General features: G+C 41.0%; 1 protein-coding gene across 2 annotated transcripts in view; it reads right to left on the reverse strand.

Annotated features, from left to right (window-relative positions):
* The window catches only part of LOC144590331 (progranulin-like), a 55,122-nt gene that overhangs the window by 27,204 nt on the left and 3,771 nt on the right, over positions 1-24,147 (reverse strand). Inside the window, exons 2-6 of one of the 2 annotated variants that reach the window (XM_078395019.1) lie at positions 23,524-23,736; positions 8,429-8,572; positions 4,388-4,522; positions 1,410-1,559; positions 915-1,142 (exon numbers count right to left, since the gene is read on the reverse strand). In XM_078395019.1, coding sequence (XP_078251145.1) covers positions 915-1,142; positions 1,410-1,559; positions 4,388-4,522; positions 8,429-8,569 — 654 coding nt within the window. In that variant the 5' untranslated portion in view covers positions 8,570-8,572; positions 23,524-23,736. The remainder of the gene's footprint in view (positions 1-914; positions 1,143-1,409; positions 1,560-4,387; positions 4,523-8,428; positions 8,573-23,523; positions 23,737-24,147) is intronic. The other variant, XM_078395018.1, reaches the window with a different exon arrangement.

Raw genomic sequence — 24,147 nt, forward strand, 5'->3', positions numbered from 1 at the left:
ATGTTCACTGGATGTAAAAGAGAGCAGTTTCAAAGCTCACTTTGCTGGGCAGTTTATTCAGCCTACGTTGGAGAGAAGAATGAGCTCCACCTTCAAAAACACAAAGGTTAGTGTTTTCCAGCATTTGCTGCATTAGCCAAGTCAATGACTATCAGAGCAAAATATACTAAACCCATAAAGGCTTTCATAGCACAAGTTTCTAATAGTATGCTAATACTTGATAACAAAGAATGTAAACCCAAACCTCAATTCAAAAGCACAATAATGCAAATAACACAGAATCAGGAGATGGAAACAAAATGTTTTAAATATTCTGGTTTGTTTCCACATGTTTCAGATCAAACACTTATATCAACCTGGAAAAGCTATTAAAGAAACATGTTCAATTGCAGAAATAGTGGGGACAGTGTGAACAAAATTAAAATTATGTGTGGGAGTACACAATTAATATTCCATTCCTGTCCCACTGACATCTCCCGACATTCCTCTTCTATTGTTTCAATCAACAACAACCGCCACTGACCCACATGAAGTCCCTCCTGCTCGCCGTACTATCTATCACAGCACTTCCGCCATTCACCCACATGAAGTCCCTCCTGCTCGCCGTACTATCTATCACAGCACTTCCTTGTGGTCCACTCTTCCTCTTCTCCCTTTCTCTGCCATTTCCCCATAATCTAATTCCTAACTTTTCCCCACAAGATACAATGAAAGGTCTTTGGCCCAGCACACCAATTCCCCACAGATAGTGGCTAACCTACAGATTTCTAGCATTTTGCTTTCACATAAAGAAGAAAAAAAAAACAAACACTCAGTGCCAATATATGTATGGAAAGTTAATTATGAATTATGGGTGCTGTACTAGTACTTATTTCAAAGAAAAACCATAAAAGGTAAGTTAATTCAGGACTTACATCTTTCATAGGACAGCAGCCCCAACCAAAGTCTGTCGAGGTACAACAGGTATATCCCTCAGAGCAAGACATGTTCCCACAAAGCTCGCTCTCAGCCGTACGCAGGTTTTCGACTCCAGAAACCAATGGCAATTCTTCATCTACTCCAGTCCTTCTGCATCTGGCCTTGACTAGATCACACTTGTATCCCTTTGGACAACAATGCTCCCAATCCTTGCAAATGGTTGCCTTAACAGAAAGGAAAAAAAATTAAAACCAGCATTTTATATAAAAAAACATCCGAGTAGATAAAAGGCTTTGAGTAAATTTATGAAGAAAATAATATTCCGAGGTTCTATAAAAGCATTTAATCATTTGAACACGTGTTCCATTACGTTTTATTTGCATTAAACTGGTGGCAGCAAATAGTGGTGCAAGAAGTTCAGTTAAAAAGCCACTGTGGTGTGCACAAGATAGTAATCATGAAGGAAGGACATTAAAACAAACAAATCTTACATCAGTGAGTGGGCAGCAACCATAGACTCCTTTAGAAGTCAGCATGCACGTGTACTCGGGCGGGCAGTCCGTATTATCCAGACACACATTTTCAGTCACTGCATTCGTTGTTCCTGCTTGCACAAATGGGGTTGTTTCTACTTCTTCCCACTGCAATTAGAGAGACAAGATCTCATTTCTCATTCATTTCAAAGTATTTTTGTTCATCATGGTCTATGGTTCTGGTTCTGAGCCAAGCATCTATTTGGCCACAAAATCTATTGTAAATCTTCAGCAACAAATATTGAATCCCCAAAATGTATTGTCTGATAACAGCTCAGGGGATACAAATTACCATACCAAGCACAATTTTCACATCAGATGATTGATTTCTCTGAAAAATAAAAATACTACAGTATTCCGACTAATCAGCCAACAAATGTAGATTGTAGATGGTGAAGATGGTTGTCAAACATTGCAGCAGGATCTTGATCAGTTGGGCAGTTCAACTGAGGAATGGTTGATGGATTTAAGAGAGAGAAATGAGACATGTTACATTTTGGGAAGACTAGCATGGACCTGACCTACACAGTGAATTGTAGGGCTCGGGGGAGTGTTGTAGAGCAGAGGATCTAGGAATGCAGGTATATAGCTCATTGAAAGTGACACCAGAGGCAGATAAGGTGGTCAAAAAGGCTTTCTGCACATTGGCCTTCATCAGAGTATTGACCATAGAAGTTTGGAGGTCATGTGGCAATTATATAAGATGTTGGTGAGGCCACATTTAGAGTATTGTGTTCAGTCCTAGGCTTCATGTTTTGGCAAAAAATGTTGTCAAGCTGGAAAGCGCACAGAGAAGATTTACAAGGGTGTTGCCAGGACTCGAGGGTTCAGTTCTAGGCTTCATGTTTTTGGGAAAATGTTGTCAAGCTGGAAAGCGTTCAGAGAACATTTACAAGGATGTTGCCAGGACTCGAGGGCCTGAGCTATAGGGAGAGATTGAGCAGGCTAGCTCTATTCCTTGGAGTGCAGGAGGATGAGGGGGTGATCTTAGAGTGGTGTACAAAATAATGAAAGGAATAGATCAGGTAGACACACAGTCTCTTGCCCAGAGTAGTGGAATCGAGGAACCAGAGGACATACATTTAAGGTGAGGGGGGGAAGATTTAATAAGAACCTGAGGGGTAACTTTTCACACAGAGAGTGGTGGATATATGGAACGAGCTGCCAGAGGAGGTATTTGAGGCAGGTAGTATCGCAATGTTTAAGAAACATTTGGACAGGTACATGAATAAGCCAAGATTAGTAGGATATGGGCCAAACACAGGTAGTGTAGGTACCAAAAACTAGTGTAGATGGCTCATGTTGGTCGGTGTGGGAATTAGGGCCGAAGGGCCTGTTTCCACACTGTATGACTCTATAAACAGTGACTAATGAACAGAATTGTTTTCGTGAGCAAGGATAACTGGATTCAATTCAGCTTTCAATACAATACCAGACTTACTGAGAAGCTGCTGAAACTGGGGCTTAACACTCCCCTGTGTGCCTGGATCCTGGACTTTCTCACCGCCAGGGCCCAAGTGGTCAAGATTGGAAGACATACTTCAAACCCCCTCACCCTGAACCCAGGGTTGCATCCTTAGCCCCCTACTGTACTCCCTGTACACACATGACTGTGTGGCCAGGTTCAGCTCCAACCCCATCATCAAGTTTGCTGATGACACTGTGGTGGTGGGCCTGATCTCCGATAACGATGAGAAGGCCTACCGGGAGGAGGTGGCTGATCTGGCACTCTGGTGTCAGGACCACAGCCTCCTCTTGAATGTCAAAAAAACTAAGGAGCTGATTGTGGACTTTAGAAGGGCTCAAGGTCCGAGGACATGCACGCCCCTGGAGTTAAATGGGACTACTGTGGATAGGGTGAGCAGCTTTAAATACCTGGGAGTCCACATCACAGAGGATCTGACATGGACAACACACATTGCCGCACTGGTGAGTAAGGCAAGGCAGTGCCTTTACCACCTCAATTGAGGAAATTCAGAGTCTCTCTGAGGATCCTTCAGTGCTTCTAATCTGGGGCTGTAGAAAGCATCTTGTCCGGGAACATCACAATCTGGTTTGGGAACAGCTCTGCCCAGGACAGGAAGGCTCTGTGGAGAGTAGTGCATTCGGCTGAACGCACTATGGGAACTACACTTGCCCCCCCTGCAGGACCTATACATCAGGAGGTGCAGATCCAGAGCCAGCAACATTATGGGGAACCCCTACCACCCCAGCAACGGACTGTTCCAGCTGCTACGGTCAGGCAAACGCTTCCGCTGTCACGCTGTGAAAACAGAGAGGATGAGACGGAGTTTCTTCCCACAGGCAATCAGGACTGTTAACTCTCATATCACCAGGAACTAATTTAATTTACTGAATTAATTTATTTTTTGTGTTAAAATGTTTTTTTCTATTCTGTTTTGTAGTTTAGCACAATCCGCAGGCGTTGCCACTTTCATTTCACTGCACATCTTGTATATGTATGTGACAAATAAACTTGACTTGACTTGACTTGGCTTGTTCGGGCCATTGATAAACTACCGAGATTAGGAAACTAAATGCTAGGACCAAAAAAATGCTCAGAATGTCGTCAGCCAAGCTTATTCCTTGCATTACAAATAAACCACATGAGAAGACTGTCATGGCTTGTCAAACAATGGCAGGATGTAAACTAGGTCTGCATAAAAACTAGCTCACATCACATTCTCTGTCAGAAAATTGTGAAGCGGATATACCTGGAGAAATAAAATTATTAATAAAGTACAAGTCCTCAAGCCATTTCAAAATATCTAGAACACTGAAAAATCGAAAAATTGAAATGAAAGGATTTTTAAAAACATACTTGACCAAAATATTAAAAGTGTAAATTTGGCTTAAAATTACTCAATATACTTCTAAACAAAATTACTGAAATTTCTATTGCTTAATTTACAGCATAGAATGTAATGTTGATTTACCAGGGTAGTGCCAGTGCTGATTGCTGGGACCATCTCCACCCAGGGTATGGTAGTCACACTAATGCAAGCTGAATGCTTGGTATCACAGGTGGTATTTTCAGGACAGCAGTGGATCATATCAGAACAGCAAACTGCCTGCAACAGAGAAATATGCAATCATGAATGGAAAATATAAAACCTTGTGCTTTGTACAGACAGTCTTAACAGTAAGCGATTCAATCCATATTAAATGTTGACTATAAAATTACACCTGGGATTTTTATACCTGCATGAATACAGAGTCTATATTTCAAATAATAATCACCCCAAACTAAACTCATGTAGTCTCCCTGCACTTCAATTAGCTGAAGTAGATTTGCAGTCCATTTCCAACCTCTCCCTGCAGCTAATCATCCTGCTAAGCCTCCCCTGCACCCTTTCCTAAGCCTCCACATCCTTCTTGTTTTGGGGCGACCAGAACTGCATGCAATACTCAAAAACAGCCTAATCAAAGTCCTACACCTCATGATTTCCTGACTCTTATACTCAATGCCTTGACTAACGAAGGTATGCAAATTATATGCCTTCTTTATCACAATCGACTTGTGTTGCCACTTTCAGGGAGTTATGGACCTAGACTCTGATCCCCATGTATTAATGCTGTTAAGGGTTCTTACTTAATCGTTTATTTTCCCTATTACATTCGGTCACACAAAGTGCAATACTTCACATTTGCTCTGATTAAACTCCATTAGCCATTTCTCTGCCTATTTCTATAACTAATCTGCAGTATATGCCACTGTATAATTTGACAGCCTTCATAGTCCACAATTCCAGCAATCTTAGTGTCATCTGCAAACTTACTAACCAATTTAGCTAAGGTTATGTCAGAGTTATTTATATATATCAGAAATAGAGGTCCCAGCAAAGATCCCTATGGAACATCACTGATCACAGACCTCCAGCCAGAATGTCATCCTTCCACCACAATCTTCTGTCTTCTATCAGTAAGCCAATAATGAATCCATACCACCAAGTCACTGTTAAACCTCTGCACCTGAATCTTTTGGATCAGGCTACCATGGAGGACTATCAAATGCAGACAACATCCACAATCCTACCATCATCAATCACCTTCATCACCTCTTAAAAAAACCCTCAAAGAAGTTAGTGAGACACAACCTGCCATGTACAAAGCTATGCTAACTGTCCCCAATTAACATATTCTCTTCCATATGGGAGTAAATCCTATCCCAAACAACCCTCTCCAATAATTTGCATACCACCAAGGTCCTATAATTTCCTATAATTTCCTGGATTCCTATAATTTCCTGGATTCTCTCCCCTTAACAAATGAATAACATTTGCTACTCTCCTGCTCAGAGCTTTGTAACCTGGGATAGATCCCATAAGGTCCCTCCACATTGTATTCACCTCGTGCTTCTCAATCTCAAACTACCCTTGCATATTAGTGTACTCCACATTGATCTCACTGTCCTCCATGTCCTTCGCCTTGGTAAAAACAGCTGCAAAGTACATTTAGTACTCCGTCTATGTCCTCTGACTCCAAGCACAAATTCCCTCCTTTATCCTTGAGTGGTCCGTTCTTGTCCTGTTTACCTTCGTTTTTAATGTTATGTATAAAAAACCATGGGATTTTCTTTAATCCGACTTACCAAAGCCATTTTGTGGCCCCTATTAATCACCTGAATCTTTCCTCCTTGCTTTATATTCCTCAAAGACTGTCTGATTTTTTTTTTTTTAACTTGTTTATGCTTTCTCTTTTGACCAAATTTACGACCTCTTTGGTTCTCCAATTTTCCATTTCTTTGACATCCTGATCCCTCTCCTTACTGGAACTTGTCAGTCTTGATCAATTGCCCTTTAAACAACTCCCCATGTCAGATATGGACTTGCCCAATAACAACTACCCCCAATGTATCCTCCTGCCCAATAACATTGCAATTTGCCTTACTCCAATTCAGTACTTTCCCATAATCCAGTCTTGTTCCTATTCATAACAATCTTAAAAATTATGGAATTGTGGTCACTGTTCCCAAAATGCTCTTCCACTGAAACATCAGTTACCTGGCCAAGCTTGTTCCCGCAACACAAGTCTGAAGAAGGGTCTCGATCCGAAACAGGTCTGAAGGGTCTCCACCCGAAACGTCACCCATTCATTCTCTCCGGAGATGCTGCCTGTCCCGCTGAGTTACTCCAGCATTTTGTGTCTCCCACAACACAAGGTGTTCCCTTCTCAGGATTATCCACATACTGTTTCAAGAAACCTCTTGGACACACCTAACAAATTCTGCCCTATCCAAGCCTTTGGAACTGAGCAAGACCCAGTGGACATTGAGGAAGTTAGGTCACCCATTAAGACAACCCTGTTCCTTTGGTATCTTTCAGTAATCCCTCTACATATCTGTACCTCCATTTCCCACTTGCTATTGGGAAGCCTATAGTACAATCCCATTTGAGTGCTTGCACTTTTCTTATTTTTGAGCTCGATCCATTATCGTCTCAGCAGATAAACCCTCCACCATGTCCTCTGAGTGTACCATGATATTCTCCATGATTAGTAAAGCAACTCCTCCATTTCTTTTCCCTCCCTCTCTATCACATCTGAAACATCAAAACCCTGGGACATTGAGCTGTCAGTTGCATCTCTCTTTCCAGAATGGCCACATCAGCCCTAAGCACTGATCCACGCTTTAATCTGTTTTTTCCCCGCAGAATACTCCTTAAATTATATAAAATATAATTCAAATATGATTCATTAACAATCAAGTGGTGGCAGATGTAGCATTTTGAGTTGAGTTTAAGTTTATTGTCACGCATACAGTGAAAAGCTTTTGCTGCATGCTAAGTCAGCGGAAAGACAATACATGATTACAATCGAGCTATCTACAGTGTGCAGATATATGATAAAGGGGAATAACACAAATAATGTTTTCTTTCTGGGTCCTTGGTTTTGAGGAACAAAGCCTCTTCTGGCAGAAAAAAAAGCAATGAACTAAAACAGTGCCTTCATGTGCCAGACCAAAAAGGGTTTAAGCTTCAATTGTGCTTACTGAAGCTTTTCAAAGTTGATTTAACTTTGTTATTAGATAGTAGGGAGAGATAGTAAGGGATAAAAATATCCATAAGCTATGTCTCTGGTGGCAGAGTAACAATCAGTGAATGCTAAATTCATCTTTAGAAACAAGTTCTGATCCCAGTTCTCATAAGTGATGACACACCAATTGGCAAGTCATGCCTGGAAAAGACATTTTGCAACTCTATCACATCCACTTTTAACAAATATTTGAAAAATACCCATGAACAAAGGGGGAAAGAACACCCTTATTTGTAGATTTGGGAACTAAAAACAATTTAGAAAGGTACATGGCAGGAAATGACATTTGAAAGACGTACATTTCAGTTATTTAAGTATCCTAATTGTTAGGTCACTTTCTGGTTGGAGGCAAACACTGATCTGAAAACTGCAGACTACAAATTGTTGACAAGGTCAATTTACTGCAAGCTTTACGAATGAGCAAAAAGGATGCGGGTTGGATTGCAACCCGCATGTTTTACACTTCGATATACAAAATATTCTTAAAACTGACTCTTGGGTAAAGAAAAAGACGAGTGGAATGAAAGCAAATATGTAAACTCAAGATGAATGCACTGGCATTATTAAGTTTATTCACATTAAGGAAAGCTAAAATAGGCAAGCAAAAGTTATCTGGGTTTTGGAAACAAATATATAAAGCCCAGGAGTGAAAATCTCAAATTTCTCAGCTAAGGCTATTTTGTGATTAAATATTACTGTGGAAAATGTCAGACAAAAGGTGGAATTTCTTCCCTCAGAACCAATTAACTATTGAGTAGAGTTGAGATTAACAAATGATCTAGCATCAATTACTCTTTGAACCATTCCAAAATTCTGCCAGTTTCTTTAGAGGGGCAAAAACGTTAACAGAATTTGTAGAAAATTACCTCAAGCATTTCAACGTGAGTGGCAAACCCTGATAAGTCACTGGAAGCAATTTATTAAAGAGCAACAAGTGAACTTACATTAGGTAAAGGACAGCAGCCGTATGTTCCGTCTGAATGCTTACAGCAGGTGTCACCATCGTCACAAACTTTCCCATCTGGACAAGTGATGGCAGAAGCCAGGCCAGCAGCCAGGCATAGGAGCAGAAACTTTGGAATCATCACCTAAAACAGAACAGAAAAGTGCACAAATTGAGTGGATAATGCCTTTATCTGCTTATACATAAACTGGATACTTCATATTGAAAATACTTTCTCAAATGAGTATTATGCAACTGCGCAAATTTAATCACGTTAGTTGAGCAAATTTATTTCAATCAGGAAAGTATCATTTAGGAGCATTCACCTTCTCTAAAAGGTACTTTGACTACTCACTACAAATACTGAATCAAACTACTTCCCCTTCATTCTACTCAAAACATAACCAGCTTTATGGGTCTTTGCTCAATTCAGAAATACCCGAGTTAGTATCCATTCGAATCCATTTATTCAGAAGTTCGATGAAAATGCAGTTCACAGATAATGGGCAATATTGACTATGGAAACAAGGGGAGAGTCTAGGATTCCTCCTGCTCAGAGATGTCCATTGGAAACATGTTTTATAAGAACAAATTTAGGCCCAGCTGAAATGTCATTTAATCACAGTTGCTGTTTAGGTTTTACACAAGACAGAAGAGTCATTGGGATAAAGAATGCAGATATACTAGAAAACACCTGGCTGTGGCAGAATCAATAATTTATCAAAAAGAGCTTAAAAGTCATTGTATTATGTTTTGTTAATGGGAAACATCATTTTTGGAAGATGCATCATCAAAAGAAAACCTTTGTCAATACATTAGAAAACACATTACCAAAACATACAAGAGATACTAAAACGAAAAGTTTAACATGCCGACACCACAGCATTTGACTTCAGGAAGCAATTCTTTTGCCTTAATAATTTGTTGCTCAATGAGATCAAGCATTGACATGCAGCATGATACAGAACTGCATTTGGCATTGGTCTGCAAAATTAGCTACCAAAATTGGAGCTGTGACCAAGCTCAAAGTGGAGTCAATGCAACAGGTCAAAACATTAAGGCTCTTCCCTTTGATTTGTGAGTTGCAAGCTTCTAATGCTGGACATGTACAAGATCAGGGAAGAACAATTAAACAGCCTATAATGCACATCTTAAAGCTTTGAGAGAGTTCTGTATCAGCCTGCACAGCAACATATGATACTTAGTATGATTCTTCTTCTTCTTGCGTTTGAGGCAGCGGAAGTTATGTAACCTGTGCCTGCCTTCTCCCCTTATCCACTAGCCCCTAGAGCTCTATCTAACTCTCTTTTAAATTCAGATGGAGTCAATAGAAGGTTGGTTTCTAGATAGGACGTCAAGACAAATCGCTCAGGGCAAAATATCCAGACCTGCTCTGATAACTGTGGTATTTGTGACTGGACCCAGTTGGGTTTGTAGTTATTGGCAATCCAAGGAACTTGGGTCAGAAACAACTATTCAAGTTAAATAAAATGGAATTACAGTGGTTGAGGATGACTCAAGCAATCAGGTTAGCAAGCAGGTTAGCAAGCATTAATACATAGCAAAAATATATCCAAATGAGGAAATATATTATGGGACAGATGAATCAACCATGGCTAACCAAAGAAAGTATTGACTAAAAGGGAAAACATGACAAAAGAAAGCAGTAAATCCACAGATGGAGACAATTTCAGTATCTAGTTAAGGAGGATGTTAAAAAGGAACAGTGCTGAAAGGTGCTAAGTAAATGAAGGTCCTTTCTTCCTTGTGGTGTCTACCAGGGACCAATCCTGCCAATTAACTTATCTACATGGTCTTCAGTAAAATCTAAAACTTTGCACATACTCACTGATTACAACCAATCACACCTCACTTTCTCTTGCTCATCTCCAAAACTTATTCCAGTGAAGCCAGTCAAGTTCAAAATACTGTTAAAATAACAATATTTTGAACTTGTCTACCTTTAAGAACATGACCATGGTCTGACCATTTGTTGTTGTACCTGCCATTCATTGTTGACTGGCTTCAATAAGGGTTATCAAATATTAGTTGCTTATGCCAATTATTATCCTAAAATCTACTAATTCATAACGATGTTCATTATCCTATAACGCTTTCTGGCTAAGCAATGCAGAGTCGGTTGAATAATCTTATCATCATTTCAGTCATTCCACGGCCTCAACCTCCCGCCAACTTGAACTATTCTGGTCCTACATTCATTCATTATAAAAATGAAATAAAGTGCGAGAGTAACTCAGCGGGTCAGACAGCATCTCAGGAGAACATTGATAGGAAACATTTTAGGTCAGGACCATTCTTCAGACCCAACCAGAAACATCACCAATCCATGTTCTCCAGAGATGTTGCCTGACCCACTGAGTTACTCCAGCACTTTGACCTTTTTTGTTAACTAGCATCTGCATTCATTTACTCTATCTGTGCTTCTCCAATTCTGGCCTCCAAACATCCTGGAACTCGACATTATTCATCAACATCAGCCCAGACATCAATTGTCAATGCCCAAAATGTTCAGTAGTTACCTTTTTGACTAAGCCACCCCAAAATCTCATGCAATTTACCCTCAACTTGTTTTTAAACCATAGCTTGATGAAACACCAACTAATGACCAGGCACTAATACTATCCAGATCAGGATAGGCTGCTTAAAGTACAGAGCCAGCCTGGCACAGCCCAACCTAACCAATGATTCAACAGAAAATACACTCAACACAAGCCAGATACATTTAGTCAGGTCCTACATTTCCCCTTTCTCTGAGGTCCAATCGATTAAAAAAAACTAAGCTTTTAGAATTATCTGTCCTTTTTGCTTTACTAAATCCATTCAATGTTGAAAGCACTGGCAAGGATTGCATTTACCAACATAGATACATTAAATATAAATACCCAAGAACACTGATGGTAAAGCCAATATCATTCAAGACCTTGAGCAAAATCAATGTTACTTTTGTTAGCAATTTAAAAAATGTACCAATTACCCACTTCATATGGTTATGTACCAAAAAATGTTTGGTCTCCAGGGTAAAAGTGAAGGTACTCTAAAGATACGCAAATTCTTTTTTTACATAATTACTTCCACCTACACTTTCAAATTCACACAAGGGCTATCTTTTGGCCATCAATTCATAAGATCATAAATGATAGGAGCAGAATTAGGCTATTCAGCTCATCAAGTTTTCTCTGCCATTCAATCATGGCTGAACTCTCTCCTTCCTAACCCCATTCTCCTGCCTTCTCTCCATATCCTCTGACACCTGTACTAATCAAATACAACACAACACTTTAACAGCCATCAATTTCAATTTTTATTACTTAGAAATGTTCACTTTGATGCAAGATAAATCCTCCGATGACGAGAGAAATTGAGGCTCAGGTCAGGAAAAGGGCTTGGGATGCCAACAGGCAGCTGGCAAAGGAATCCCAGGAAATGAGAAGTTTTGGGAACTGAGGAGCATGGAAATGAGGGTAGAAAGGAGGCAGGAGATAGCTCTGTCAGATAATATTAAGGATAATCCAAATAGATTGTATATAAATTATGGGAAAGAGGGTAATTATAGCCCCACAGAAATCAAAGTAGTCATCTGTGTGGAGTTGCAGGAGACGGTCAAGGTCTCCAATGAGTATTTCTCCTATGCTTTTACTGTGGGGAAAGACATGAAGACTGGGGAACTTTGGACAGTTAATGGAAGAGTCTCAAGGACAATTTGGATTGCAGTCAAGGAGATGTTTGACATCCTAAGGTGTATGAAGGTAGATAAATCTTATTGCCTGATCAGATATATCCAAGAACACTGTGGGAAGCTAAAGAAATTGCAAGTGCCCAGGCCGAGAAATACAAATCATCATTATACATGGGTGCAGTGCCGGAAGACTGGAGGGCATCTAATGCTGTGCCTCTATTTAGGAAAGGCTGTAAGGAAAAGCCTGGGAACTATACATCAGTGAGCTTCACATCTGTGCATTTGGGCTGATTATGGATAGTCAGCATGGTTTTGTACATGAGAGATTGTATCTTAGAAATCTGATTTGAGTTTTGTTTTAAGTAACCAAATAGGTTGATGAGGTTGATAACGTTGTTTATTTGGTCTTGAGCAAGGTTTCTGATAAGATTCTACATGGTTAGTGGCTCTGGGAGGTCAGATTGCGTGAGATACAGCGAGAGCTAGCCAACTGGTGAGAGAATTGGCTTCATGGAAGAAAGCAGATAGTGATGGTGGAAGGTTGTTTTATGAGCTGGAGCCCCATGCCTAGTGGTGTGCCTCAGGGATCAGTGTCAGCCCATTGCAGCTCATGGGTTTACCTCTAAAATGCAGATGAGAATGTAGAATGCACCAATAATAAGTTTGAAGATGATATTAATGTGGGTAGTATTGCAGATAGCGAAGATGATTATCAAAGCTTTGCTCAACACCTGCGTTCGGTCCGCGTTGGCCAAACTGATCTCCCGGTGGCTGAGCACTTCAACTCCCCCTCCCACTCTCAGTCTGACCTTTCTGTCATGGGCCTCCTCAAGTGCCATAGTGAGGCCCACCGGAAATTGGAGGAACAGCACCTCATATTTCGCCTGGGCAGCTTGCAGCCCAGTGGTATGAACATCGACTTCTCAAACTTTAGATAGTTCCTCTGTCCCTCTCTTCCCCTCCTCCTTCCCAGATCTCCCTCTATCTTCCTGTCTCCACCTATATCCTTCCTTCGTCCCGCCCCCCTGACATCAGTCTGAAGAAGGGTCTTGACCCGAAACGTCACCCATTCCTTCTCTCCTGAGATGCTGCCTGACCTGCTGAGTTACTCCAGCATTTTGTGAATAAATACCTTCGATTTGTACCAGCATCTGCAGTTATTTTCTTATACTAAATATTACAACAGGATCAGTTGGACAAGTGGGTTGAGGTATAAGTGGGAGGTGTTGCATTTTGGGAAGTCAAAACAAGGCAGGAACTTCACAGTAAAAGTCAGGGCTCTGAAGTGCATTGTAAAACAAAGAGATTTAGGAGTGCGGGTACATAGCCCCTTCACAGTGGCATCACAGGTAGATAGGGTGGTCAAGATGGCTTACAGTACATTGGCCTTCAACAGACAGGGTATATTAAGTTTAGAGGCTGTGATGTTATGTTACTGTTGTATAAGACGTTGGTGACGCTGCATTTGGAATAATGTTCAGTTCTGGTCAGGATGTTGTTAAGCTGGAAAGGGTGCAGAAAAAAATACCAGGATGTTGCCATGACTTGAGGGCCTGAGCTATCAGGAAGAGGCTGGGAAAGCCAGAACTTTATTATTGGAAGAGCATGACGCTGAGCAAGAATGTTATAGAGGCACGCAAGATCATGAGGGGAACAGATTTGGTGAAAGAGTAGAATCAAGGATGTAGGTTGAAGCGAAAGGGGAAATATTTAATAGGAACCAGAGGGGTAACTTATATGGAACAAGTTGCCAGAAAAAGTAGTTGAGGCAGGTACTATAACAACATTTAAAAGACATTGGGACAGCTACGTGGATAGGAAAGGTTTAGAGGGATATCGGACTAATGCTTGCATATTGTGTAGATGGGGCATCTTGGTTGGCATGGGAAAGTTGGGCCGAAGGGCCTATTTCCATGGTGCTTGATTCTGTGACTATGACACTTAAATCCATCCCAGTTTTTATTAATGCTCTATCTTCATCCCCACAATTTGAAGCTACATATATACCAAAACCAAGTATTCCATAAACTGCCTTCTATTCACGCGCCCTCCATGTTTGAGTACTATAATATCCAAGGCACCACTCATTTTGTTTGGACTTTTCCTTTCGGCTCTATTCTAATAAATCCATGAACAACAAATGCTTTTTAGCCTTCCATGTTCACTGCCTGACATCCTGCATTTTCTGTGTAAAAATTGCCTTTTGATGTTCCCTTAAAATTGCAAATTAATTCCACAATCTGAGTTTCTGTGCAAACCCATTAAAAATACTTGTTTTTCAGATTCATGCCAGTTTATACAGTATCTCCAAATATGTAGGTTAATTGGCTGGGTAAATGTAAAAATTGTCCCTAGTGGGTGTAGGATAGTGTTAAGGTACGGGGATCACTGGGCGGCACGGACTTGGAGGGCCGAAAAGGCCTGTTTCCGGCTGTATATATATATGATATGATATGATATTTGGCACTTGGACAGAACTCAAGGCAATGCCACAATTTACATTACGCCCCAAAATGTTATTCTTCCTAGTGTCCTCATCTTATCAACCCTTCACCAGCCTCTAATACATTAGCTCCAGAGTCCAAATCAAACAATTTTTCCTACACAGCATTAATGATAGCACAAATCCAAATAAAATGTAGTTTTTCTTAAACACAAGTCATGAAGTTAGTAATCAGATTGTACACCAAAATCCTACTTCCTTAAAATGCCAAATTGGCAAGAATAGACATCAGCTATAAAAAAAACTAGCATCTGTTAATTTTGAGGTTTACTGCCTGAATGAAAGTCTTAAGCATATTGATTACTTAAAGGAGTCAAAATAGTCTGAAAGACAAGCCACATTTTCCACATGATGAAGTAGAAACACTAAAGTATTCTCTTGTTTTCATCACCTCTGAACACCTGCAGTAAAATAAGACTAAATGATCACTACATACCAATTACATGATGGAAGAAACTCAGTCAAGGTCTACTCTGATACCGACGACATTGAACTCCAAATTAGGTCATTCAAAATGCGGGACATCCAGCTTGTCTCAAAGCCTTGGTATAACTTTGAATTCACGTACTGAGATACCTGAGGCTCAGTAATGGGCCATAAATCACTGCACTTCCATGATACTTACCAACTAAACTCAAAGAATTATAGATTCTGGCACTTAATGATCACCACTTAAAGTCACTATTAATAATCTCCAACATTAGTTAAAATTATCTATTTTTAGTTTCCTACATCCAATTCACATCCATTTTCTTCTAACAAAATTAGCATCAAATTAAATATTCCAGACAAGTTTCTCAGTTCAGAATCTGCACTCAGGTAGTGAGGTTCTAATCACGTCTCATGTGTCCTAGACTCTATGCACACGATAATGTACCAGAAAGCTTTCCACAACCAAGTTTCAGTGCAAGTATTTCACAAATTCCACCTATCAAAATGTAAAAAAACAAGGTAAAATTGGTCTAAATTGGGACAGGCAGCATCTCCGGAGTGAAGGAATGGGTGACGTTTCGGATCGAGACCATTTCTCAGACTGTCAGGGGAAAAGAAACTAGACATATGGAAGGGTAAGGTGTGAAAAGGACAGATCGAAGCAGACAATGCTCAAGGAAATGTAGAATGGTTCATAGTTGGCCAAGGGGAAGGTGACAACAAGGCATACAAACAGTAAAATTATTCAGGACAGTGAAACTAGTCGGAGAATTAAGGTGGGGGAGGGACGGAGAGAGAGAGGGAAAGTAGAGGTTACAAAGTTAGAGAAATCAATATTCATGGATTGTAAGCTTCCCAAGCGAAAAATGAGCGTAATATTCCAATAGCAAAACAATTCACCCCTCCACTCTCAACCCATTCAAATGATATATCCAGTCTCTACACAACTCCACTGGTCAGCAGTCCACCTTTCAAACTTCAATCCAAAATTTTGTCTGTATTCCAACTTGCACTGTTAAATTCATCCATCACACTGTTGCTCAATTTACACCAGTTCCTACTACAGTAATGCCCACAATTTAAAACTGCTTTCAAAGCCTCTTCCATCTCCAACCTTATTCAGCTCTGTAATGCTCAGATCTCTGCAACCCTTCCATTCTGACCTCCATGCCTCTCTGCACCAACCTGCCAAGCCCCACTACAATAAAACAAATGTGAACAATACTTGGAAATATAAAAAAACCCTGCAAATGCTGAAAATCTAAAATAGAAACAATGATATAAAATATGGCCAATACAAGGAACTACAGATGCTAGTTTACAAAAGAGACAAGAGTCAGGCAGCATCTCTGGAGAACATGGATAGGTGACGTTTGGGGTTCCTTCAGACTAAAGAAGGCTCCCGTCACGAAATGACATCTATCCATGTTCTCCATAGATGCTGCCTCACCCACTGAGTTACTATCTTGCATTGAAAACACAACAGGCAAGGCCACAAAAAAATGTACATGAATAGAAACATAGAAAAAAAGGTGCAGGAGGAGGCCATTTGGCCCTTCGAGCCAGCACCGCCAATGATTGTGATCATGGCTGATCATCTACAATCAGTAAACCGTGCCTGCCTTCTCCCCATATTCCCTTGATTCCACTAGCCCCTAGAGCTCTATCTAACTCTCTTTTAAAATCATCCAATGATTTGGCCTCCACTGCCTTCCATGGCAGAGAATTCCACAAATTCACAACTCTCTGAAAGACAAGCCACATTTTCCACACGATGAAGTAGAAACACTACTCACCTGAGTTTTAAATAGCCTCCCCATTATTCTTAGACTGTGGCCCCTGGTTCTGGACTCCTCCAACATTGGGATCATTTATCCTGCATGTAGCTTGTCTAATCCTTTTATGATTTTATACGTCTCTATAAGATCCCCTCTCATCCTTCTAAACTACAGTGAATACAATCCTAGTCTTTCCAATCTTTCCTCATATGACAGTCACTCCATCCCAGGGATTAACCTCGTGAACCTACGCTGCACTGCCTCAATAGCAAGGACGTCCTTCCTCAAATTAGGAGACCAAAAATGCACACAATATTCCAGATGTGGTCTCAACAAGACCCTATACAACTGCAGAAGGACCTCTTTACTCCTGTATTCCAATTGTCTCGTTATAGACAATAGGTTCCGGAGTAGGCCATTCGGCCCTTCGAGCCAGCACTGCCATTCACCGTGATCATGGCTGATCATGCACAATCAGTACCCCGTTCTTGCCTTCTCCCCATATCCCCTTATCCTTAAGAGCTCTATCTGACTCTCTCTTGAAAACATCCAGAGAATTGGCCTCCACTGCCTTCTGAGGCAGAGAATTCCACAGCTTCAAAACTCTGAGTAAAAAAGTTCTTCCTCATCTCCGTTCTAAATGGCCTACTCCTTATTCTTAAACTGTGGCCCCCGGTTCGGGACTCCCCCAACTTCGGGAACATGTTTCCTGTCTCTAGCGTGTCCAATCACTTAATGAAGACCAACATGCCATTAGCTTTCTTCACTGCCTGCTGTACCTGCACGATTACTTTCAGTGAATGGTGTACAAAGACACCAAGGTCTCGTTGCACTTCCCCTTTACCCAATCTGACACTATTGAGATAATAATCTGCCTCTTTATTTTTGCCGCCAAAGTGGATAACCTCACATTTATCTACATTATACTGCATCTGCCATGCATCTGCCCACTCACTCAACCTGTCCAAGTCACCTTGCAACCTCCTAACATCCTCTTCGCAATTCACACTGCCTCCCAGCTTTGTGTCACCCGCAAACTTGCGGAACTCCACTCTCCACTGCCTGCCATTCCGAAAAGGACCCGTTTATTCCTACTCTTTGCTCCCTGTCTGCCAATCAATTCTCTATCCATGTCTATACCCTACCCCCAATACCATGTGCTCTAATTCTGCTCACCAACCTCCCATGTGGTACCTTATCAAAGACTTTCTGAAAGTCTAGATACACTACATCCACTGGCTCCCCTTCATCCATTTTACTTGTCACATCCTCAAAAAATTCCAGAAGATTTGTCAAGCAGGATTTCCCTTCATAAATCCATGCTGACTTGGACTTATCCTTTTACCGCTAGCCAAATGCACCGTTATTACCTCTTTAATAATTGACTCCAGCATCTTCCCCACCACCGATGTCAGGCCAACTGGTCTATAATTCCCTGTTTTCTCTCTCTCGCTCCTGTCTTGAAAAGTGGGATAACATTAGCTATCCTCCAATCCACATGAACTGATCCTGAATCTATTGAAAATTGAAAAATTATCACCAATGTGTCCACGATTTCTTGAGCCACCTCCTTGAGTACCCTGGGATGCAGACCATCAGGCCCTGGGGATTTATCAGCCTTCAATCCCATCAGTCCACCCAATACTATTTCTCGCCTAATGCAAATTTCTTTCAGTTCCTTTGTCTCCCTTGAACCTCTGTCCACTAGTACATCTGGGAGATTGTTTGTGTCTCCTTAGTGAAGACATCTGAAATACCTGTTCAACTCTTCCGCCATTTCCTTGCTACCCATAATAATTTCACCCGTTTCTGCCTTCAAGAGATCCACATTTGTCTTTACTAATCTTTTTCTCTTAACATACCTCAAGAAGCTTTTACTGTCCTTCTTTATATTCTTGGCCAGCTTCGTTTCGTACCTCATCTTTTCAGCCCGTATTGGTCTTTTTGCTATCTTCTGTTGTCCTTTGAAAGTTGCCCACTCCTCTGGCTTCCCGCTACTCTTTGCTATCTTATAGATCTTTTCTTTTGGTTTTATTCCATCTCTAACTTCCCTTGTCAGCCACTGTTGGCTCTTACTTCCCTTTGAATCTTTCTTCCTCTTTAGAATGAAATGACCCTGCATCTTCTCAATTATGCCCAGAAATTCCTGCCATTGCTGTTCCACCGTCATTCCTGCTAGGATCCCTTTCTATTCGACCTTGGTCAGCTCCTCTCTCATCCCTGCATAGTCCCCTTTGTTCAACTGCAACACCGACATTCCTGGTTTAACCTTTTCCCTCTCAAATTGCAGATGAAAACTAATCATATTCGTTTTGAGAACATGAGAATAAAGAATGTTTCCAAAATGTCTGATTTTTGTTAAGAAGAGGGACTTGATGGCTGTGGTTGTTATATTTGGCACAAGATCCAAAGCAAATTTAACATGCAAAAATTAGAAGCCTGGATGTGGCGACCTGCCTAACCTGATTAGGAACTACCTAATCCCCTGAAAAAAGTTGCTAAGAGCTGGAAAGTAAATAGTTAAAATAACATATAACAACTACAGCATGGAAACAGGCCTGTCCGGCCCTACCAGTCCACGCCGACCATTCTCCCTGACCTAGTCTCATCTACCTGCACTCAGACCATAACCCTCCAATCCCCTCCTATCCATATACCTATCCAATTTACTCTTAAATAATAAAATCGAGCCAGCCTCCACCACTTCCACCGGAAGCCCATTCCATACAGCCACAACCCTCTGAAGGAAGTGGAGGGGAATTTCATTTTAGTGGGACTCTGAACTACTTCTTGAAAAGTGGTGGCGGAGGGGAGTAACACTCACCACATAAACAAATAACTGAATGTGCACTGAAAGTGCCATTATTTTACAGTCATGGAAGTGTCCAGCATTTTGTTTTTAAAATAGCCTTGCATCTGAAGCATACAATTTCACAATTCTATGAAAGCTCTGGAATTCTCACTCCTTTTCATACAGACTCTCCTTCAAATCTACTTCTTTGATTAAACGTTTGGTCACCGATCCTAAGCTCTTTACAAGGCTCATTGCCAAATTTGACAAAAGATTTTCATGGTAGCATTTCCGCTATCCACACATGCTATTTCCAGCATTTTTATTTTCAACAACTGCAGTTTTCTTTTATATCCAACCTAATTTGACACTGAATATCAAAACTTGTGAAACAATTTGCTGTGAAAGCTACTATTTTACTCTTGTGCATAAAAGTCCGACTATATTCCCCAAATTACTACAGCAACTCCACTTCAATGTACTTTACTGATGGCCATTGGAACATTGTGTAGAACGTCGAAGTATTCAATCTTCAAAATGCCTAAAAAGCTTGTCCAAAATTTAGACTGCAAGGACATGTTAAAACCAATTATTAGGTATCAGACATTCTGACAAAATACCACTGAGGTCAATGTGGGTGGCACAGTGGCTCAGCCGGTTGCCTTGTTGCCTCACGGCGCCAGAATCACTGTCAGGTACTGTCTGTATGGACTTTACACATTCTCTCTGTGACCACGTATGTTTCCTCCAACATCCTAAAGACATGTGGGTATATAGTTAAAGACAAAATGCTGGAGAAACTTAGCAGGTCAGGCAGCATCTCTGGATAGAAGGAATGGGTGACGGTTCGGGTCGAGACCCTTCTTCAGACTGATAAGATAGTTATAGGTATATAGTTAACTGGCTTCAGTAAATTGCCCCTAGTATGGGAACAGACATGGAAGCGAGCAACACAGGGGCCCCACACGGGACGCTGCTCTGTCCGTTCCTGTTTACCATTTACACCTCGGACCTCTGATACAACTCGGACTCCTGCCACCTGCAGGTGTTTGCACAACTCTGCAATTGTGGGCTGTATCAATGAGAGGAAAGCTGAATACAGAGGTGTAGTCAACAACTTTGTTGACTGGTGTGGGCAGAATCACCTGCAGCTCACACTGACAAGACTGAGGAGCTTGTGGTGGGCTTTAGGAGACGACGAACACCTCTGTCTCTATCAAGGGTATGGATGTGCAGTTTACCAAGAACCTTGGAGTTTACCTGGACAGTAAACTGGACTGGTTCAGGAACGCTGAGGCAGTGTATAAGAAGGAACAGAGCCATCTGTACTTTCTGAAAAGGCTCTGCTTCTTCAACGTCTGCAGTAAGATGCTGCAAATGTTCTGCCAATCGGTGGTGACAAGTGCCATCTTCTTCGCTGTTGTGTGCTGGGGTGGCAGAGCGAAGGCCGCAGACGCCAACAGAATTAACAAGCTCACCAGGAAGGCTGGCTCCTCAAACTGTGGAGCATCCTGGACAATACAACTCACCCCATCCATGACACACCGGTCAACCTGAGGAGCACCTTCAGTAACAGACTGGTTCCACCAAGATGCAGCACAGAACACCACAGGAGATCCTTTTTCCCTGTGGCTATCAAACTATACAAATCCTTCTGTCGTGGGGTAGAGTGACACCCCTTCCCCTTCCCCCTCCCCAATCTTTGCACATCCCCAATCTTGGACTTTCCACGTCACTTTAATTTCATGTTTCAAGCATCCTGCTGTGTTTTATGACTGTTGGCAGAACAATTTCCCTCCTGGGATAAATAAAGTTCTATTGTATCGTATGCAAAAGTGGAACAACATAAAAGTAGCGTGAATGGGTGGTCAAAGGCTAACATGGATTCAGTGGGTCCAAGGGCCTGTTTACTTGCTGAATCACTACACTAAACCAAAATAAATTAAAATACTGTTTTTTACAAAAGACAGCTTCAAGCTTGCTACACTGTAGATTCCATCCTTTTAGCAAATGTAAATGTTCTTAAACCAAGCTAAATTTAACTAGTACACCAGGGTGCTGAAATTTATAGATGCAAAGTAATTGAGTAATATAGTAATATAGTAATATAGGGCGGCACGGTAGCGCAGCGGTAGAGTTGCTGCTTTACAGCGAATGCAGCGCCGGAGACTCAGGTTCGATCTTGACTACGGGTGCTGTACTGTAAGGAGTTTGTACGTTCTCCCCGTGACCTGCGTGGGTTTTCTCCGAGATCTTCGGTTTCCTCCCACACTCCAAAGACGTACAGGTATGTAGGTTAATTGGCTAGGTAAAGGTAAAAATTGTCCCTAGTGGGTGTAGGATAGTGTTAATGTGCGGGGATCGCTGGGCGGCACGGACTTGGTGGGCCGAAAAGGCCTGTTTCCGGCTGTATATATATGATATGATATGATGATATGATAGTATGGTATAGATCAGAATGAAAGGTTCTTATATTTGGAAAACCATAGGTCAGTCATTTACAAATGCAGATATTTTTTTAATTAAGTTTGTGCAGTTGCAAAACTAGCATTTATGTACTATTGAGACACTGCACAGCACTCAAATTATGATTCATGAACAGCATGCTACTTATAAACCAATTGAGACAATCATAGGACAATTTTCCAATCTGAAAAAAAATTATTTTGTGCAGTCTCTTATCGTCTCTCTTATAAAGGCATTTGCTTTCAGTGATCCTGTCATAGAAACATAAAAATAGGTGCAATAATAGCAATAATGTCCTTCCTCAAATTAGGAGACCAAAACTGCAACCCAGAGTTGTGAATTTGTGGAATTCTCCACCCCAGGAGGCAGTGGAGGTCGATTCCCTGGATGCATTCAAAAGAGAGTTAGATGGAGTTCTTAGGGCCAGCAGAATCAAGTGATATGGGATGATCAGTAGAGCCAGGATGTTTAGGCGCTATAAATCTCTGAAATAAGCAGGCAAATAGGCATAATAAATTTACAAAAATGACACGAAAAAAGGCATTTATTGACAAAAAAAATCCATAAAAAGTCAAGTATTTTCAAAAATGATAATATAAAAGTATGCTACATTAAATGACCAAAGTTGCCTGGTTGCACATAATTACTAGCATTACTAGCATATTTTTCAAATAATCTGGTGTCTGTCAGAAAGAATATGCTTCAGTTGTGAAAAACATCTTCCTACCCCAGCTGAGGTCACTGGTGCATACCCGAAACAAGCTACAGACTCTATATTCATGTCGATATCTTGTGCATAACAACTACCTTTGAGAACTTTAGCTATGTTTTGTATTTCTTTAAGATCTTTGTTACCTAAAATCACTCTCTCACATTTTCCTTGTATATCTTTACCTACATCGCCAGGAACTTTACGAATATCGTCAGTTACTTTGTTGAAAACCTGCAAGTTATTCAACTAATGTTTCACCACGTTTCTCAAGGGAAGTGATAGCTTGTGGGAAGTTTGCAAAATTGGAAGCATTAAACACAAGATCGTGGTGGAGGGACTTTTTCTGCATGATTTCACTGACGATCCTGTTTGCAGCAGATTCTTCCTCAAAATAGTTGACAATTTATTTTATCTTTCCAAAATTTGCAGCATAGTAGATACAGCAGAGACCCATGTACCTCACTCACCTTGTCAAAACAGGGTGAGGAGGTAGAGGAATCTTGGGTGCCATTTCCTTGAACCACTGCACACGTGTCGGTGCTTTGAGGAAGATTTACTTGACATTGGAAACAAGCTACGTATGTGCTCGGCAATTCTATGGAGTCTGTGAGCTAAGCATGTCAAATGCAACATTTCGGGGAATAAAACTTTAAGAGCACAAGCAGCTTTTTTCATGTACGGAGCTGCATCAGTCACAAACATTCTCGTGTTTTATACCTTCTGGCTAAAATACAGCAAGTGAAGATGTAAACAACTGATTTGTTTTCCAATTTTCACAGTGGAATTCCAGCATCAATGAATGCCTTGCACAGATCACTCGAAAACTCAGATTTGCGATTGGAGCCAGCAGTAAATGTAGTGATCAGACAAGCTTGCGTATTTCCCGCCTTGTTTCTCTGCCGCCGACTTGTGTTTAGCTGTCTGTACATGCTGGGAGACAAAATATTTCTTCTCATAATTCACTGCTTTCTCACATGCGTTGCAAAACAGCACACGGTTGCCTGTAGAGAATATATCACTCCCGTACACTCTCACCAAATCGTTCAGTTTTCTATAAGGCGATGACTTGACTTAAGACATTTTGACGCTTGCAGGGATAGATCCTACAGGAGCGGGGATGCAGACCTCTACAGGCAGGCCAAGTACAAGCTCAGAAGAGGAATCAGAACTGCCTAGGAAAGGTACTCTGAGAAGTTGAGGAAAAAATAAGGTTTGCCTTAATCGACAAACCTGAGTTATTTTTAAAAATATGGTCTCCATTTATTGAATTTTTAGAAAAGTAAATGGGTTTGGCACAGGACTAAAATAAAAAAAATTAAATTAAAAGTTGAAACTTGAGTT

This window comes from Rhinoraja longicauda, unplaced genomic scaffold (genome assembly GCF_053455715.1).
Source record: "Rhinoraja longicauda isolate Sanriku21f unplaced genomic scaffold, sRhiLon1.1 Scf000167, whole genome shotgun sequence".
Classification (NCBI taxonomy): Eukaryota; Metazoa; Chordata; class Chondrichthyes; order Rajiformes; family Arhynchobatidae; genus Rhinoraja; species Rhinoraja longicauda.